General features: G+C 47.1%; 1 protein-coding gene across 41 annotated transcripts in view; it reads right to left on the bottom strand.

Annotated features, from left to right (window-relative positions):
* The window catches only part of ACSBG2 (acyl-CoA synthetase bubblegum family member 2), a 43,693-nt gene that overhangs the window by 3,437 nt on the left and 20,937 nt on the right, over positions 1-19,319 (bottom strand). For 8 of the 41 annotated variants that reach the window (XR_014837703.1, XR_014837706.1, XR_014837708.1 and 5 more), the window contains exons 7-13: positions 16,677-16,826; positions 11,423-11,599; positions 6,336-6,517; positions 5,970-6,203; positions 2,635-2,852; positions 669-808; positions 318-564 (exon numbers count right to left, since the gene is read on the bottom strand). Coding sequence is in view for 2 of the 41 variants with exons in the window: in XM_021083994.2 (XP_020939653.1) it covers positions 318-564; positions 669-808; positions 2,635-2,852; positions 5,970-6,203; positions 6,336-6,517; positions 11,423-11,599; positions 16,677-16,826 (1,348 nt within the window). In the remaining 39 variants the exon portion in view is untranslated. Of the gene's footprint in view, positions 1-317; positions 565-668; positions 809-1,722; positions 1,932-2,634; positions 2,853-5,969; positions 6,204-6,335; positions 6,518-11,422; positions 11,600-16,676; positions 16,827-19,319 lie in introns of all 41 variants that reach the window. The other 33 variants (XR_014837722.1, XR_014837725.1, XR_014837726.1 and 30 more) reach the window with 7 other exon arrangements.

Genomic DNA, 19,319 nt, shown 5'->3' on the forward strand with positions numbered 1-19,319 from the left:
AGCAGCAGGTGCAAAGGCCCTGAGGCAGGACAGTGCCTGGAGAGTTGTGGGACCCATGAGGAGGCCTATGCACTTGGGGTGGGGAAGTGTGAAGGAGAGGAGTTCAGACTTTTATTTCCAGAATGGGGGGTGTGCTGTCCTGGGGAGGAGGGACTGTGTGTGTGTGTGTGTGTGTGTGTGTGTGTGTGTGTGTGTGTGTGTAGGGTGGTGGAAGTGGCAGCATCCCCCTCCTGGTCCATGCTGGCCCCACAGACTCTGATTTCCAGCAAGGGGCCAGCCTCCAAGTGCCAAGGCCCCCAGCTCTCCAGGCTGCTCACCTAGCTCTCCGCCACTGATGGAAAAGTCCTTCTCCAAGATTGCCCACTTCTGAATCTTCTGAGCGTTGGAGATGGCCTGCTGATTCACAGCATTTATGCCTTTCTGGATGGCCGTGTAGACCAGGGGGTCTTGCAGCTCCAAGATCTCAGTCACAGTGGACGCCTGGCTGCCCATATCCCGGCAGAACTTGATGGCCTCCCAGGTGAGTTTGTCCAGTGGCTCTCCGGTCAACTTGTCGAACTCACACTGCCCCGAGACACCCTGGTCTCAACACCCGGCATCCATACACACTCCCTGGCCAGCCCTGAGGCCTGAGAAACGGGTCCCTCCCGCCAGATCATCCACATTACCTTCAGTGTCAACAGGATGCTCAGAAACTTGGCCTTATCTCCCACAAGCATGGCATTACTGACGATGGGGATCTTCTCCTTCACCAAGTTCTCGATGGGAATGGGGGCCACGTTCTCGCCGCCAGCAGTGATGATAATTTCTGGAACAAAGCGTGGCTGGTGGTGGGTTCAACCCAGACAGTACAAGAGCCCTGCCCCTTTGAGGATCAGAGGAGACAGCTGTGGGCACCAGTGATCACTCACCCCGGAAGCAGAGGACCCCCCCGTGTGTGGCCAGGACCTGCACCCTGTCCTCTTCCAAGCCATTGACCCCAAGTCTCTCAGCCCCTCCTCTCCCATCTTCACGTTTTCATTAGGAGTTCAAGTCCTGGGCATTCCACCTGGACAGCTGCTTCTGAACTCCTTGACTTTTTCTTGGTTCCCCATACCCTGTTCCACACTCTCCAGGATCTTGCTTGGGAGATAGTCAGCTGCTTCTGGCTACGCCCCATCTCTCTCGCCTGCTGCTTCCATCAGTTGGCAACTCTCCCAGCCTCACCAAAGAACCTAAGTCATGTTTACCCTGGCAGGGTGTGTAGCATCCCTAATTTGGCAAGTTCTAAGAGAATCGCATCACTTTCTCCCCCACCTCTAAAATTCTTAAAGACCTCTTCCTGCCCCAGACACATCCTTTACTTGTTTTATTTTTCACCCTGGGATGCTGGCTGCTTCCTGTCCCACCCACACAGACTCTCCCATCCCATCCCATGATCTTGCCGCTGCCCTCACCAAGGGCATTATAGCACTAGTAATAATCAGTTTGATACCATAATGGACATCTCTGGTGTTTCTACCAAGTGACTCCTCCAGGCTTCTCTAGGGAACTACCCTCTATCTTTCTGTGGTTTGGGTGAGATGGACTTCAGGGCTGAGCATGTGACATGTCTGATCAGTCAGCATATTCCATCCCCTATGGTGATTCATTCTGAGGTGGGATACAGACCCAAGAAAATCCAATGAGAATCAGCCCTTAAACTTGTTGAAACTATTGGGAATGATCCACTCTTTCTTATACCTTGGGAGTTAGGATGAGCCTAGACTGTTGGCAGCCATCTTGTCACCAAATTGGAAAAGTCCTCTTCAAGAATGGCATCAACACAGAAGAGAGTTTGGTAATAGAAATCCCTTGTGATGTCTTTTTGGCACCTGGATCCAGCCATGCCTGAAGCAAGACCTTTGGACTTTCCTTGTTTTGAGCCAACAGCTTCACTTTTTCACCAAAACCTGTTTAAGAAGGGCCTTCTGTTGCCTATTGTGGAAATAATGCTGACATAGATCTTGTATTGGATATTTACTGCCCACATAAGGCTCAGTGCCAAATGTTCTATATCAGAGGTTGGTAAACTACAGCCTGTGGGATAAATCCAGCCTTCTGCCTGTTTTTTGTTTTTTGTTTTTTTTTTTAATGGCCATAAGCTAAAAAGGCCTTTCTATTTTAAAATGATTGGAAGGAAATCCAAAGAAGAAAATATTTGTGACATATGAAAATCATGACATTGGTATTGGTACCCAGCCACATCCATTGGTCTGTGTATCACCTGTAGCTGCTTTTGTACCACGACAGCTGAGTGGAGCAGCTATGACAGAGACCCTGCGTCCTGCAAATCCAAAAGTATGATCGGGCCCCTTATGGGAAAAGTTGGCTGATCTCTCTTTGACATGATTTCACTTAATCCTCATTTAATTGGTAGAACTCTGTGGTTATTGTTATCCTCAAATGATAGGGGAGGGAACAGGTTTCAGGGCCAGTATGGGCTGCTTTTCCAGGTCCATCCTGCTGAGGGCCCAAGGACAGAGCTGGGGGGTATGGACTGGGGAGTCCCTACACATCTGTGTGGGGCCTCCTGTGAAAGGTGAGGGATGGGAGCCCTGAATGTTCAGGGTTGGCCTGCCTGCAGGAGGCCCTTGCAGAGCCCTGCCCCTGTACCTTTGATGCGGCCTGTGATGAAGAGGAAACCCTGGTTGTCCATGCGGCCCAGGTCCCCCGAGTGGAGCCAGCCTTCCTCATCGATGGCCTCCATGGTCGCATCCTCTCTCTCCAGGTAGCCCATGAAGATGTGACGGCCCCAGAGACAGATTTCCCCAACACCATCCTTCGTCTGCTGGTACAACATGTTCTTACACCCAGGGATGACTTTTCCAGAGCTGCCAGGAGATGGGGTTGGAGGAAACTGAGGCTCAGAGAGACAAAGCCACCCACCCAACTCATCCTGGGTCTGTGGGCCAGGCTCCTAACACTCTGCTCAGCTGGCCTGTGCTGGATCTGCTGCTTCACCATCTCCAGGACCTGGTGGGCATAAGGAGATGTCCTCCATATGAAGGAGGGACAGCTCTTCAATCAAGGGAGTCAAATTCCCAAATGCTTTGTGAGCTGGGAAACCCAGCAGAGTTATAGATTGTTTTTAATTTTCACGTAAATGGGAGAAGGACAAACTGCTCCAGAAGAGCAACAGAACCCCCTCATCTTTGAAAAACAGGCAACCTGTACACAATGACCAGGGGCTGATTTCAAGTAAAACAACCAACCAGAATCTCTTTAGAGCCTAAAGTTACTTCCACAAGATGAAACTGAAATCCGGATTCTCCTGAAATTTCTCTTGCTAGTGATAACATTTGGGAGGGTGGTTTTAGGATGCAGAAAAGGAAGTATTTTCTTATTGCCTTGCTTAGATCTCTTTTACTGGCAGTTAGAAGGGCCAGGGGTCTTAGGGTTAAGTGTGGGAATTTCCTTAGTTAGCAAGAGATAAAAGGGAAAATTTGAAGAAGCTTAAAATTTACAAAGAGCTTTCTTACAACTTATTAAAAGCTTTTCTAGGAATGTGGAAAAACTCAGAAGCTATGAAAGTTTGATAAATTCAACCAGGTAAAGATACAAAAAAATCTTCACAGCAAAAAAAGAAAAAAAAAAAAAAACCCACCTTAACTAAAACCAAAATACCTAGGGATTTTGACAAACCTAGGGATAAAATATTTGCAATTCATATCAAAGACAAAGGGCTGATTTTCCTAATATGTAAAGAGTGCCAACAAACCAATAATAAAGGGATCAACAATCCAGTGTTTAAATTAGGTGTATGATATGGACATAGTTCAGAGAACAGGGTATACAAATGGCTTTTGAGTGTATGAGATGATTTTTTTCAACTTCCCTCATAATATAAGGAATGTAAATGAAAGTTGTGTCAAGATACCATTTTTCACCAGTTGCTTTAGCAAAATATGTGGTGCATATGCAAAGCATTCACTTTTGCTTCATTTGCAGTGACAACTGATTGGGAAAAAAGCCCTGAACATCCGCCAATAAGGAGACTAGTTAAATAAATCATGTTACATCCATCCAACGGAATACCATGCAGCCCTTAAGACATGGAACATTCTCTACAAGATAAGAATCCCTTAGTAGCCAGTTCCATTTGGTTCCTGAGCCTGGGTGGCATGAGTTAAGACTCACTGGAAGTTTGTGTTATGAATACAAATAGTAAGGGACACTATGTTATCTGGGTAGATTTGTTTCCTGAGTTCCACTTGGCAAGTAATAGTTCAGAAAGGGAAAATTTGTGTCCATTTTTACATGGAAAATGCTTCCATTTGGGATAGGTGTGTGTGCGTGTGTGTGTGTGTGTGTGCGTGCGCGTGCACACATATATAAAACAATACACTGCATGGTGTGGTGATTTTGCCCCAGGGAGGGTTATGGGTTGGACTGTGTCTACTCCTCCCATTCTCCCACCTGCTGTGCAGTTCACATGTTGAAGTCCTTACCCCCAGTACCTCCAAATGTGACCTTATTGGCAACAGAATCTGTTGCAGATGTAATTAGTTAAACCAAGATGAGGTCGTACTGGATGGAGTAGGGCAGCCTTAAATCCAGTATGACTGGTGTCCTTATAAAAAGAGGATGTTTGGACACAGACACACACAGTGCCATGTGAAGCTGAAGGCAGAGATTGGGGCAATGTTCCTACTAAGCCAAGGAATGTCCACGATTGCCAGCAAACCACCAGAAGCTGGGAGAGAAGCATGGAATGGATTCTCCCTGACAGGCTTCAGAAAGCACTGGTCCTGCGGACTCCTTGATCTCAGATTCCTAGTCTCCAGAATTGAAATAAATTTTAGTTGTTTAATTTTGTGGAACTTTGTTAACAGTAGCCCTCATGAACTCATAAAAAATGAACTGGAGGGAGTTCCCGTCGTGGCTCAGTGGTTAATGAATCCAACTAGGAACCATGAGGTTGCGGGTTCGATCCCTGGCCTTGCTCAGTGGGTTAATGATCCGGTGTTGCCTTGAACTGTGGTAGAGGTCGCAGATGTGGCTTGGATCCCGAGTTTCAGTGGCTCTGGTGTGGGCTGGCGGCTATAGCTCTGATTAGACACCTAGCCTGGGACTCTCCACGTGCTGTGGGAGCGGCCCTAGAAAAGGCAAAAATACAAAACAACAACAACAAATAAATGAACTGGAGTTTTAAGGTGGGAGAGAAGGAGCCTTTCACCTTTTTTTTTTTTTTTGAAAGCTTTTTTTTTTTTTTTTTTTTAATGCTAAAGGTTGGAATGTGTACCTTTCCTTCAGGATTGGGACAGTTTCACTTCTTTTTAAGGTAGGACCATTCTTTGGTTGGGAAAAAACCCTAATGGACATTTGGATTCTGCAGAAAACTGATCCATATAGGACCCTGGAGTGGAGAGGGGGAAATACTGGCTTGCAAGGTAAAATAAGAGGCAGCAGATGGTTTTGCCACATTGGGAAGATGGAACTTATTTTTTGCTAAGTTCAAAGGCAGCTGGGAACCGAGAAGAGAGCCATACTTGCAGTATGGCAGCAGGGCGGGGGTCAGGCAGGGACACCACCAGAAGGTCCTGTGAAGGAACACGGCCCTCAGACTCGAAGCGAACTTTCTTTGGTGTTCGGTATCAATGGACTCCATCCTGCAGCCTGAGGTGAGCTGAGCTTGGGAGATGAAGGGTCCCATGGCCAAAGGAAGTGAACCTGGGGTGGGCGAGCCTGGGATGGGCCCTCTGGAGGCAGAGCTCGCAAGTGACACATAGGGAGAGTCCATAGAACGTTTGTGAACCCTTCCCCTTCTCCATGGATGCTCAGATGGGAGCTTCCCACGGTCATGAAGGTTTGGGGCTTGGAGAACAGGGGTCATTCTGGAGACACCAAGTCAGGATGCATCTTAGCCCAGAGGCTTGCCGACCCTCCCATCTTCATCTCTTTGACCCCGTGTTCCTAGAGGACTGTGAGTCTGCCCAGGAGGCTCGTACCTTAGGATCTTGTAGTTCTCGTGGTTGGACAGGGTGTGGGGTCCTGAGCTTTCGGTCATGCCATATGCCTCACCAATACGTATGTCCAGGCTCAGAAAGAATTCAGCAGTCTCTTGATTGAGGGGCGCGGCCCCACTGATGAAAATGTGGCAGTGATCCAGGCCAACGGAGCTCTTGACTTTGCTGAACACGAGGGCCTTTGCCATGCGGTAGCTCATGGGAGTGTCATGTCCCCTGTGAACAAGAATGCCAAGGAGGGTTTTAGAGCCATGGGGGCCCAAGGGGGCTGATGGGACCCAGCTGGAAAAGGCTAAGCCCCCTTACTCACTGCCCTCCCTGCCTGGCCTCACTGGACCTATCACTTACCCCATCATCCTTTTTGTGTTGACCTTGAAGCCAGTAGTTCTTGCCCATGAAAACACCTTTTTCCTCAAGCTTGAAGATTTGTCAATAGCTTCCTTTATCTTCTCGTGCATCTTCTCCCAAATTCGGGGCACGCCCAGGAAGGCGGTAGGCTTTACCTCCTGCAAAGTGTTGACCAAGGTGCCCTCCAGGGGCAGAGCTGGGTTAGCCACACCCGCACTACGGATGGCCATCTCTGCTCAGCCACTCAGCTCAGCCCAGGAGAACCTTCTCTTGGCTTATCGGACCAGGGGGAGCTCCTGACTCAAGGGAGCCAACCCAATGGCTGGCCAGTAGCCAATCAGATTTTCATGCTTTCTCTGGGGATTTGGTAGAGAGCACAGACTAGTAGTAAACTATTTTGGGAAGGCAACGTGACAGTACTATCAACATTTTAAATGCAGCGTGGCAACATCACTTCTGTGGGTGACAGAATTCGGCTGAATAAAAGACTCAGGTACCCAGAGAAGCACATGTGTTGTGCATCATTTTGGAGGATTAGCTAAAGAAACTGTGGCCCAAGGAGTTCCCGTTGTGGCGCAGTGGTTAACGAATCCGACTAAGAACCATGAGGTTGCAGGTTCGGTCCCTGCCCTTGCTCAGTGGGTTGACGATCCGGCATTGCCGTGAGCTGAGGTGTAGTTTGCAGACACGGCTCGGATCCCGCATTGCTGTGGCTCTGGCGTAGGCCGGTGGCTCCAGCTCCGATTTGACCCCTGGCCTGGGAACCTCCATATGCCACGGGAGTGGCCCTAGAAAAGGCACGGAGACAAAAAAAAAAAAAAAAAAAAAAAGAAAGAAAAAAGAAAGAAAGAAACGGTGGCCCAAGCATGCAGTGGAGTGTTGTGCACCTATAAGCAGAAATGCAAGATTCTCCCCCAAATTAATCTATAGGTTCAATACAATCCCTATCAAAAATAGCCAAGCTATTTCTTACAGAGGGACAAGCTGATCTTAAGATTAAATGCAAATGCAGATGACCTAGAATAACCAAAGCAATTTTGAAAAAGAACAACAAAATCAGAGGACTTATCACCTGATTTTGAAACTTCTTATAAAGTAGGGTGATCGACTGTCCTGGTTTGCCGAGAACTGGAGGAGTTCCTCAAATATGGGATTTGCATTTATAAAACCGAGGAAGGCCAGGCAAACAGGAACAAGACATTATACTCTCATAAAGCCAGAAAAATAAATCAGTGTGACTTACATAAAGATCAATAGATCAGAACTGAAATTCTGGAGATGAATCTTTACATGTATGATCCATTGACATTCAATAAAAGTGTGAGGCCATTTATTGTATGAAAGGATATCCATATCCAAAAAATAAAAATGAGAGCTTAGCTAACTTAGAGCCTTCTCACCAGACACAAAAATTACCTCAAAATGGATCACAAACCTAAAAGAGCTAAAACTAAAGGCCTTCTGGAAGAGCACATAGGAGAAAAATCTCTGTGACCTTAGAGTAGGCAGTGATTTCTTACAAATGACACCAAAAGAAGAAAAATGAATTGGAGAGTTAACAATCATTAAATGCTTTTTGCTTTTCAAAATACATTATTAAGAAAATGAGTTCCTGACCAGTATCCATGTGGATGCCGGTTCGATCTCTGGCCTCACTCAGTGGGTTAAGGATCTGGCATTGCCATGAGCTGCGGTATAGATTGCAGACACAGCTTGGATCCCATGTTGCTTTGGCTATGGTGTAGGCCGGCAGCTGTAACTCTGATTTGACCCCTAGCCTGGGAACCTTCATGTGCCGTGGGTATGGCCCTAAAAAGACAAAAGAGAAAATGAGAAGATGAGCCCCAGAACTGGGAGAAAGGGTTTGCAAATCATACATCTGACAAAGGATTAGTATAAAGAGCTCTTAAAATTTACCAATAAGAAAATATACAACCAAAGTTTTAAACAGGTAAAAATTTGCCCAGACGTTTGTCCAAAGAAAATGGGAAAGGTTGCTCACCACCATTAATCATTAGGGAAATGCAGATTAAAATGAGAGGTGCCACTTCGCATCCACCAGGATGGCAGTAATAATAATGACAGGTGTCGGTAAGGATGTGGAGAAATGAGCCCCTCATATACTTCCAAAAGTAATGTAAAATGGCGCAGCTGCTTTGAAAACAGTCTGACAGTTTCTTAAAATGTTAAGGCAGCTCTGTCACCTGCTAATTTTAAACTTCTTGACAATATTGGAGGTTGATAAGGCTGTGGGAGGTTGGGACCTTTTCAGGCCCTGTAAGTGAGTGCAGATACATTACATTTCCAGCCAGAAATGAAGTACTTACTAGTGCCCACTGCATCTCAGGCACTGAGCATGGGGGATGTGAGAGTGACTGGTGGGGGGGGGGGCAAGGAGATATTTAAGCGGGAAACAAAATGACATGGAGGAGCCAGCCATGCAGAGAATAGGAGAAGGAACCTTCTGGAAGGAATTACAAAGGTCCCAAGACTTAGCCTGCTTGATGGGGAGATTATCCAGGTGGGTCCAGTGTCATTACAGGGGTCCTTATAAACGAGAGGCAGGGGGGTCTGAGAAGTGTGACAGTGTGATCAGAGGGAGGGTGTGTGTGAGAGAGAAGGGGAAGGAAGTGGCAGGGGGAAGAGGGAGGAGAGGGATTGGAAGATGCTGTGTACTCCTAGCTTTGAAAATGGAGGAAGGAGCCACAAGCCAAAAAACATAGGCAGCCTCTAGAATCTAGAAAAGGCAAGGAAATAAATCCTCCCCAGGAGCCTCCAGAAAGAACAGCAGCTTGGTCATGCCTTGATTTTATCCCCGTTGGATCCATCCTAGACTTCTGCCCTCCAGAACTGTAAGATAATACATTTATGTGCAAAGTCTGTGGTCATTTGTTCCAGCAGTAATAGGAAGCAAATACAGAGACTGTAGCTGGCGAAGGTCCAGAGTTCTTTTCTGGCTCTGCTACAAGTCTACAAGGTCAGGACATAGAAGAACTCTTCCTTTCGCTTACTTACCGTGAAAAACCTACCAAAGATGAAATCCACCTAAGTGAAGAAGTCACCCAGAAAGGAAGACAAGGACCCTAGAAAATGGAGGATTCAACACAGGTGAGGGAGGAAGGGATGTCCCTGCGTGACAGCCTGTAGAAGGCACTCTTGATGTCTGGTTCAGATCTCTGCCAGTCCACAGCCGCCTCCTTCTTCAGAGAATTGCCTTTACTCAGAAATGCCTGGGAAGTCTTGCACCCCCATCAGCACATGCACCTATAGCCATTGCGATCTGAGATGGGGGTACAAAAGCCCAGGTGCCTTGCCTCAAAGTAGTACCCCTGTGGTGCCATTCATGCTTCAGAGCTTCCCGTGGCATCAGTCTGAGTAAGGGCAATTCCACTTATGCTCCAACAAGAACGTACGTATTCCCCTGCCTTATCCTGGTCCCCTCCCTCCCTTACCGTTTTCACCTGAAAGCTCCTGTTCAATTCATTACAAAAATCCCCACCCCATGTCAGGTTCTGCTTTTTTTGGGGGCCCAGCCTAAGACAACAAGCAGTCCTGCTTAGGGCAGAAGGATGGAGGAGAAAATAATGCAATAGGTATTTGAACATTTGGGAAATACTGATAAGCATGTGACAGTTGAGATGGAGCTACTGGACAGGTATACAGAAAACTTCCACCAAATTGGAAGAGAGAGGCAACTGCTAACTCTGGGAAAAACACAAGGTCATACCAGACAAGAAATGTAATCATGTAGTAAACTACTTGGCTCCATTAACTAGGAGTTATTTTCATTGAGAGGATGGGAAAAGGGGAAGTGAGTGAAGGTGGGAGCATGAGGGAGTTAAATCCTCACCTACTGCAATAGAAAGGTAATAGATAATATTTAAAAGTACATAAATCAGAGTTCCTGTTGTTGCTCAGTGGTAGCAAACCCAATTAGTATCCATTAGGACAGTTTCTATCCCTGGCCCCGATTAGTGGGTTAAGGCATCCAGTGTTGCCATGAGCTGTGGTGCAGGTTGCAGATGCGGCTCAGATCTGGCATGGCTGTGGCTGTGGCTGTGGCCAGCAGCTGCAGTTCCTATTAGACCCCCCTACCCTGGGAAATTCCCTATACTGCAGGTGCAGCCCTAAAAAGCAAAAAGCAAAAAAAAAAAAAAAAAAAAAAAAAAAAGTACAAAAATCAAGAAAAAATTATGTATTTTTAAAAAGCTGGAGGTAAATGGCAAAAGAAATCTCTCTCTCTTTTTTTTTGTTTTTGTCTTCTTGCTATTTCTTGGGCCGCTCCCGCGGCATATGGAGGTTCCCAGGCTAGGGGTTGAATCGGAGCTGTAGCCACTGGCCTACGCCAGAGCCACAGCAACGCGGGATCCGAGTCATGTCTGCAACCTACACCACAGCTCACGGCAATGCCGGATCATTAACCCACTGAGCAAGGGCAGGGACCGAACCTGCAACCTCATGGTTCTTAGTCGGATTCATTAACCACTGAGCCATGACAGGAACTCCCAGAAACCTCTTGAAAATTGCCTTTAGAGGGTGATTAGGACCCTGCTATTCTCCAGAATCCCTTATCTCAAACTCTTGGGGCCAGATGTGTTTTGGGATTTAGTGTTCTCTGGCCTTCAGAAAGGTAGTATGGTGTGTACTTCATTTGTTAAATGAATCCCACAGTGATGTCTGGGTAAGCCAGCTGAAATCCATCACATTAACATTTTTGCAGATACCCATATTCCCAATAAGTGGGATAAAATAGCTTCACGTCAGTTCAGCTCAGATTTTACTGCCCCAAATGTTTGGTCTGGGGAACTTTTTGGAGTTGGGAATACTGGCTTTAAAAGAAACTCCAAATTACGCACATACACACGCTCCACCTTCAATACCATTCACATCTTAGTCTTAGGTTGTACCGTGTACAGTCTGCACAACCATATACAGACACCATGACTCGAATAAAGATAAAAGCTAGAAGGTGGTCCACTGTTTCACAGGCTGCTACCTGGGAGCATAAGGTGTTAGAGAAGGAGCCCCCCCAGGTCCGGGGCTTGGGGGAACTACCCACTTGGCTTGACCACCCTCAGCCTTAGTACCTTGAGTGCATTTGGTTGAGCAAAGTAGATGAAAGCCCCGACCTTCATGGGTATCCACACATCCATCATCTGAGCTGCAATATGGCTGAGAGGAAGGTAGCTGACCACCACCTCCTGCCTTTCGCAGGCGTAAGCCAGATTGTATTCCCTTGCTGCAGCTCCCGCCATCCACGTGATCTGCAACACAAACTGAGCTTGCAACCCACTGTGCCTCCATCCTTGCCTGAGGGCAACTTAAATGCAGTTATTTAGCGGAGTTCTTGTTATGGCTCTGTGGTAACGAAGCCAACTAGTATCCATGAGGATGCAGGTTTGATCCCTGGCCTTGCTCAGTGGGTTAAGGATCTGGTGTTGCTGTCAGCTGTGATGTAGGGTGCGGTTACAGCTCTGATCTGGCGTTGCTGTGGCTGTGATGTAGGCTGGCAGCTGCAGCTCTGATTAGACCCCTAGCCTAGGAATTTACATGTGCCACAGGCATGGCCCTAAAATGACAAAAAAAAAAAAAAAAAAAAGGCAGTTACTTAGCAAATAGCACCTTCTATGTGGTAGGCACTGCTTTCATACTTTACAAACATTGAGTCATTTAATCATCATCTTAACACATGGAGATTGATCATTGTCTCCCCATTTGACAGATGGGGAACCAGAAGCGCAGAGTAGTTAGTTAACCAGCTTGCCTGAGGCTAGGAGGAGCTGTCAGATTCAGCAGGCAGTGGGGGTTGGGGGGTGATTACCAGACACTCGAGGGCCCAACTATAGACCCTTAGAGTCAGAATGTCTATCCAGAGAATCAGAAATCTGAAGGATTCAATGAGTGTTCCAGGATCAAATCCTGACTCCACAGTTTACTGGTTGACTGACCCTGGCCTTTTGCTTAAAAATCCCTTGCAGCCTCTATTTTCTCATCTGTAAAATGGGCACAGAGGCACCTTGTGCCCAGTATAAAGCTGTGAAACCAATACTACCCACAAACACTCATAATCCACCCAAAAAGGCCATCCATAATCCCTTTGCATAAACTCTCCAACAATGAGTGTGCTACTCTTTTACTTTCTCCAACACATACCTTGATGTAAATTTTAGCAAACCTATAATTTTTTAATCTACATTTCTTACTGGTGTCATAAATCTCTGGCAAACAGTCACCTTGTTAATCCAGCCACACAGACCTCTACACTGTTCCTCCAACACTTCAGGCAAGGTCCTGCCTCAGGGCCTTTGCACTGGCTGTTTCCGCTGCCTGGGATGTTCTTCCTGCAACCTTCTCCACAACTGACTCCTTAGATGCTGAGCTTCTGCTTAAATGTCGCCTCCTTAGAGGGGCTGTCTCACCTTGCCCACACTGAAGTTTCCAGCATCTATCTAATCCCCTCGGTACTACTCACCATGGCCTGGTGAGTTTTATTTGTTCATTCCCTGTCTGTCTTCCCCAGGGTGCGACTGGGTCTACTTGGTTCAAAGCTGTTTTCCCAGCACATAGTAGGTGCCCAGTAAATTTGTGTTGAATGAATGAATGAGGAAATAGGACATTTAAATGCAATGAAGTGTATACTAAGCACTTGGCCCACAGTAGGCCCTCAAGATTCGTCCCCTCTTCTTTCTCTGGGCCTCAGAATGGAAGGATTTCACCTCTGCCCTGATAAGCTCTGTCACTCACAGTGGACCAGGAACCCAGCTGATTGAGAAGAGGGGCTACGTGTGTGTAGACCATGATTTACACTGGTTTAGACACTCCTGGGTTCAGATCCTGGCTGAGGCCTTTCTTTGCTCCCTGACCCTGAGCAAGTCATTTCCCTTCTCCAAGCCTCAGTTTCCCCATCTGTAAAAGGGGTCAAGGACACAGCTTTACCTTGGGCTTCTGTGAGGGGTTAAGGGTGTATCTCCACGTGGCACAGTACCCTATAAATAGAAGAAACTGTCCACATAGGTTTGAGAATATGGGACTAGTTCTTAACTTCTCGCTCTAAAGATGATGATAATTTTAAAAATAATCATTGCTGACATCAGTGTGGCTCACTGCATGCCAGGCAGTGTCCCGAGCATTTTATGTCTCTATGGTTGGTTAGAGACATCTGCAGATGTTCTGCCACCCCTGCCATTCAGAGCTGGAATCTGTCTTCCTTTTCCTTCACAGGGCTGGTCTAGTGACTTGTTTTGAGTAACAGATGGGAACACCGTGTAACTTGTGACACTCAGCCCCATTAGACTGACCTTTGGGTAAGGGTGTGTGTGCTCTCGGGGGAGCCAGTGCCATGCTGAGAAGTTCAATACCCTTGAAGCCTCCATGCTGTGAAGAAGCCCAAGCCTACGAGACATGTGAGTGAAGCCCTTCCAGCCCAGCCTGGCCACCAGTGGAGTAACCCCAGCTGACACTCTGTGGGGCTGAAAAGACACTCCACCAAGCCCTGCCCAAATTTCAGACCCAGCAATAATATATTGTTGATGTTTTAAGTCACTCCGTTCTAGGATGGTTTGTTACACAGCCATAGCTACCTGACACATATAGGAAATAATTTCATCTTCATAGCAGCTCTATGAGGTAGCAGCCATTCTTGACCCCATTTTACAGATGGGGAAACTGCAGCCCAGAGAAGTCAAGGAAGTCTTCTCAGGTGACGCAGATAGCAGGTGGGAGAGCCAGGGACTCAGTTTTTGTCAGCCCTCTGCAAGTAGATGGTCTCACCAGACACAAAGCCACTGGGAACGTGGACGCTGGCCAGGGTGGGGTGGGGGACCAAACTAATCAGACTCTTTCCATTCATTCATTCCACACAGTGGATTGAGTCCTGCTATACACCGAGCACTAAAGACACAGCAGTGAGCAAGACAGACAACCCCTGTCTGCAGGGAGCTGATATTCATGATAAGTGACTGTCTAATATGTCAATGTAAGAAGAACAGTAACCAAAGAGGGATTGGGGGGCTAATGGGGTGGGGGAGTTGTTATTTTGTTTGCAATTTTAAACATGGATGTCAGAGAGGGCTTCATGGAGGTGGTGACATTTGAACAGGGACTCGGGAAAGGTGAAGGAATGAGCCACGTGGGTCTCAGTGCAAAGGCTAATGTGTGCTGCCAACTATTAAGCTAGGCTGGTGGGGAAAGTGCTTATAAAGCAGAAACGCTTCCATTAAAAACTAGGAATTTCGGAGTTCCCATTGTGGCTTGGTGGGTTGGAGACCCAGTGTTATCTCTGTGGGGATCCAGGTTCATTGCCTGGCCTTGCTCAGTGGGTTGAGGATCTGGTGTTGCCACAAGTTGTGGCATGCATCGAGAATGCCGCTTGGATCTGGTGTTGCTGTGGCTGTGGTTTGGACAGAGACTACAGCTCCAATTCCACCCCTAGCCTGAGAGCTTCCATATGCCGCAAGTGCAGCCCTAAAAAGACAAAAAACAAAACCAAAAAAAACTAGCAATTTTATTCTGACTCACAGAAGAGAGTGTGTTTGGTACATGTCCTGCCAGACACTTCCCTGCTTTTAAAATTTATACACGTGCACATCACTCGCTGCCATTTTTCGGTATTTAACAAAAGCAGCCTTGTGTTCTGCTTACTGTTTTTCAGCACGTTTGCATTGATCACACCTTTGGATATCTTTACACCTTAGCCACATAGATGTACAGTGTAGTTGAAAATGTGGACTGTGGTGCCAGCCTGTCTGGGTTCAGATCCTGGCTCTGCCATACTGCTTGCTGTGTGACCTGGGCCAAACAGCTTAACCTCTCTGGGCTTCAGCTTTCCCAGCTGTAGAAACAGCATCTGCCTGAAAGAACAGATAGAACTGCAGAATCGCTGCGAGGATTTACTACATGTAAAACTCTTCAGAACAGCCCCCGGCATGTAGTGAGTGTGCAGCAGAAATGAAGTATCACTGTCTTTCTCAATCCTAAAAACAAACAAACAACAAACAAAAAAACCAAGAGCTTTATCAAGGTATAATTGAGATGCCCACATTTGAAGTGTACAGTTTGGCACTTCAGTATTGGCCATAGGTCTACACCCGTGATGCCATCACCACCATCCAGATGGTGACAATTTCCATCGCTCTTTTGAGGCCCCCTTGCCCTCCTTAGGCAGCTACCGATCTGCTTTTGGTTCCTGCAGAGAAGTCAGCATTTTCTAGGGTTGAGATCTTTCAGCATGTATTTCTGTTATTCTTTCCTAACAGTGATCTAAATTCCCATCAGCGGGAGTTCCCGTCGTGGCGCAGTGGTTAACGAATCCGACTAGGAACCATGAGGTTGCGGGTTCGATCCCTGCCCTTGCTCAGTGGGTTAACGATCCGGCGTTGCCGTGAGCTGTGGTGTAGGTTGCAGACGCGGCTTGGATCCCGCGTTGCTGTGGCTCTGGCGTAGGCCGGTGGCTACAGCTCCGATTTGACCCCTAGCCTGGGAACCTCCATATGCCGCAGGAGCGGCCCAAAAAAAAAAAAAAAAAAAAAATAGCAACAACAACAACAAAAGACAAAAAAAAGACACACACACACACACACACACACACACACACACAAAATAAATAAATAAATAAATAAATTCCCATCAGCTTTGGGCTCCATCCAGACGTACATGAGTTTCTCAAAGCACACAGACTTCCTCGAGCAACTAAAACATCAACTTCTGCTTCACCTCTAAAACACAGTGTGTCTACTGCTCTTGCCTGTACTTATTTTATCAAACCCAGTTCTGAGCTCTCTACAAATGTTAACTCATTTAGGGAGTTCCTTTTGCGGCTCAGCAGGTTAAGAACCGAACACAGTGTCCATGAGGATGTGAGTTCAATCCCTGATCTCGCTCAGTGGGTTAAGGATCCAGCTTTGCCACAAGCCACGGCGTAGGCCAGCACCTGCAGCTCTGATTCACCCTTAGTCTGGGAGCTTCCATGTGCCACAGCTGTGGCCCTAAAAAGAAAAATTTATTAAATCTCCAGATCAACCCATGAGGCCGGGACTGTGACATCACACCCGTTTTACAGATGAGGAAATTGAGGCTTGGAGATGTCAGGTGTCCTGCCCAAGATCGCAGAGCCAGGTCTGCTCCCGAGTCCTTGATCTCAGCCCCTGCCCTGGGCTGCCCCTCTCCAAAGCATTTGCGTAAGTCTCTATGCCCCACAGATTAGGGACCTACTGTGTACTGGGCCTGTAAATGCCACTGTGCCCCCATGGATCAAGAACAAAAGCAGCCTGAAGGCTGCTGCCCTGGACTGCAGGGACCCTGGATACTGCAGAGTCCATCTCTGTTGGCAGAGGTGGCACTTACGTTGTCATGGCTGAGCATCACCCCCTTGGGGTTGCCTATGGTCCCAGAGGTGTAGATGATCACAGCACACTGGTTGGCCTTCTGGTTCCTTATGATCTGGTCCAGCTGGGCATCGGGGATGCTTCTCCCAAGTTCCATGAAATCATCCCACTGTGGAAGGAAAAAGTAAGCAGAGGGTGGGGACTCTAGGGGTGTGAGAGGGGACCTCCCCCAGCAAGAAGCTCCTCTTCCCTGGTCACATCTTGCCCCATTGGCTGCTTCTGAAGCATGATTCCCGGTGGGAAAAAAGGCTTAGGCTGTGCCAGCCCCGGTATCTCTTACAAAAGCCCTAAGATGTTTGCTTCTGTTCCTCCATTTCCTGGGCAGGCTGCTCAAGTTCTCCGTGCCTCAGTTTCCTCATGGGTAAAATGGGAATGACATTAAGACCCATCTCCGTGGGTGGTTCTAAGCAGTGAATGTGTTAATATATGTAAAATGCTCACAACAGTGGGCTTCGAAATTATTTGTTCTCTGCCTTCCTAGATTCCACTGGCACCCCAAACTTCTTAGTTACCAGATTGATGTGGCTGAGGGTGACCCTGATTGGTTTATGACAGAGGGTCCCCTTTGCCCAGTGCCACAGTGGTTGGACTGGATCTGGCCACATGACCTCAGGTGATCCAATCACAGTGAAGGTCAGGGCTTCATGAATGAGTCATCCAGGCATTAATGGGATGTAGCGCTGGAGTTCTCTGCTGGTGCAGTGGGTTAAGGATGCACTGTCCCTGCTGTCGCCCAGGTTGCCACTGCAACGCAGATTCTATCCCTGGCCCAGGAACTTCTGCATGCTGCAGGTGCGGCCAAAAAAAAAAAAAAACGAAAAACAAAAAAAGCTGCTGGACCATCTCAGGACTGTGAGGGGAAGTAAGGCTAGAGTGGAGCCCAGATATCAAGAGAGCAAAATGGAGCCTAGATCACATAATTTGAGCCCCTGGTTACAGCCATGCCTGAAGTCCACACCTGATTGTAGTTACATGAGCCAACATATGATCTTTTAAGCTTGATCTATTTGAGGTCAGGCTTTTGTCACCTGCAGCCAAAGATATCCTGGCTGATGATAGATACATCATCTCCCTGTGGCAGATGAAGGAGCTATAAAGCTCAAAGTAGGTTAGTTACTTGCCCAGGGTCACAAAGCAAGTAGACAGAGAAACTAGCATTCTCACCCAAGACGGTCTGACTCCAGAGCCTGTGCTCTTAACTACCTTAGAATTTGGTGGCTCAGAAGGAACTCTTGGGCTTTGTGGACCAAATTTCACATGAGACTTGCAAAAATTCTACCCCTGAGCCCCCAGCAAGGCTCTGGATGAGGGTAAATGTCCTGCCTACAAGGTAGAGGCACTCCAGAAATGGCCAGCATTGCCTCCCATCTGCCTAGAGGAATGTGGGCCCCATCAGAAAGGGCAGGGGGCTTTGCCCAGTCCATCTCTAATGGGGTAGGGTGATGGTGAGAAGAGCAGCCCTTTGAGGGACCCTGTCCTTTCCCTGAGAGATGCCCCAAGCCCTCCCCACCAAAGTGTGATTCCCTCACGGCTTGTGCTTGGCTCCATCCTCCCATGGCTACAAGTGACAGGATTGGGCAGACACCAGACCCAGTCTGGTCCAATCTAGCCCTCCGTCTTGAAAATCTGGAATTGGTTCTGAATCTAATGCCAGGCATCATAACTGGATCTCTGCTGCTTGCACCCCAGCATTTTCTGACTCTAGAAGACTCTTAGGTAGAGTGAATGTTCCAAAAAAAGTGACAAAATTTGTGGTGTCACACGCTATTCAGAGACTCTGCTCTTCCCTCAGTAAGAGGTAGAGCCTGTGTCTGAATCTTGACCTTGATGGGCAGTATGTCACTTCCAAGAATAGGTCTTTGAAGGCATGACAGTTTCCACCTGGATATTTCTCTCCCTCAAAACATTCCCTCTGGAGACTTGAGCCACCAGACAAGTCTCGAGGTCTTGAAATCATCATGCTGGAGAAGTCACACGGAGACACAGCACAGAGATAGAGAAGGGTGCTGGAGGAGCCCTAGCTGCAGGGTCAAGACCAGAGTGAGGACCCAGGCCTTCTCCTTGAGTGCAAAATATTAGGGGATGCCAAAAAAAGCTTGGTAATCAAGATAAATAATATTTTAATGCAATATTTTAAAAGTCACTGTCAAAGAAAAGCAAATCCAGGATGCATGAGAAACACCAACATTTTAATTAAGGCAAGCTCCAGCAAGGCTGTTAGTCCAAGCCATAGCAGAAGCGTGTGCCCCTGTATACATATCTGTATGTATTAAAAATGGCCAAGGGTTTAAATCAAAATATTGATGACTTTGCATCCATGAAAGCCTGGAAAGTAAATTTATCATAAATTCTGGTTTGACTATACATTAAATATTTAAACAATGTTGTGGGTTCTAACACACCTAATCTTCAGTGATGCAGTATTTTTTCAAATTACCCTAATGATCTGAAGAAAACTAATAATAAGATGATTGGTGTTGTCTTATGCCATCAGTTTCTGGGGTGATTTGTTACACAGTGGTAAATAATCACTCTCTGCTAAATCAGACCCTCCAGGCAAGAAAAAAATTCTCTCAAAAGCCTCACCCCCTTTCCTGGTATG

This window comes from Sus scrofa, chromosome 2 (assembly GCF_054392235.1).
Source record: "Sus scrofa isolate SSC_HxYL_T2T_F1_AM1 chromosome 2, Sscrofa_HxYL_maternal_Yorkshire_Landrace_v2.0, whole genome shotgun sequence".
Classification (NCBI taxonomy): Eukaryota; Metazoa; Chordata; class Mammalia; order Artiodactyla; family Suidae; genus Sus; species Sus scrofa.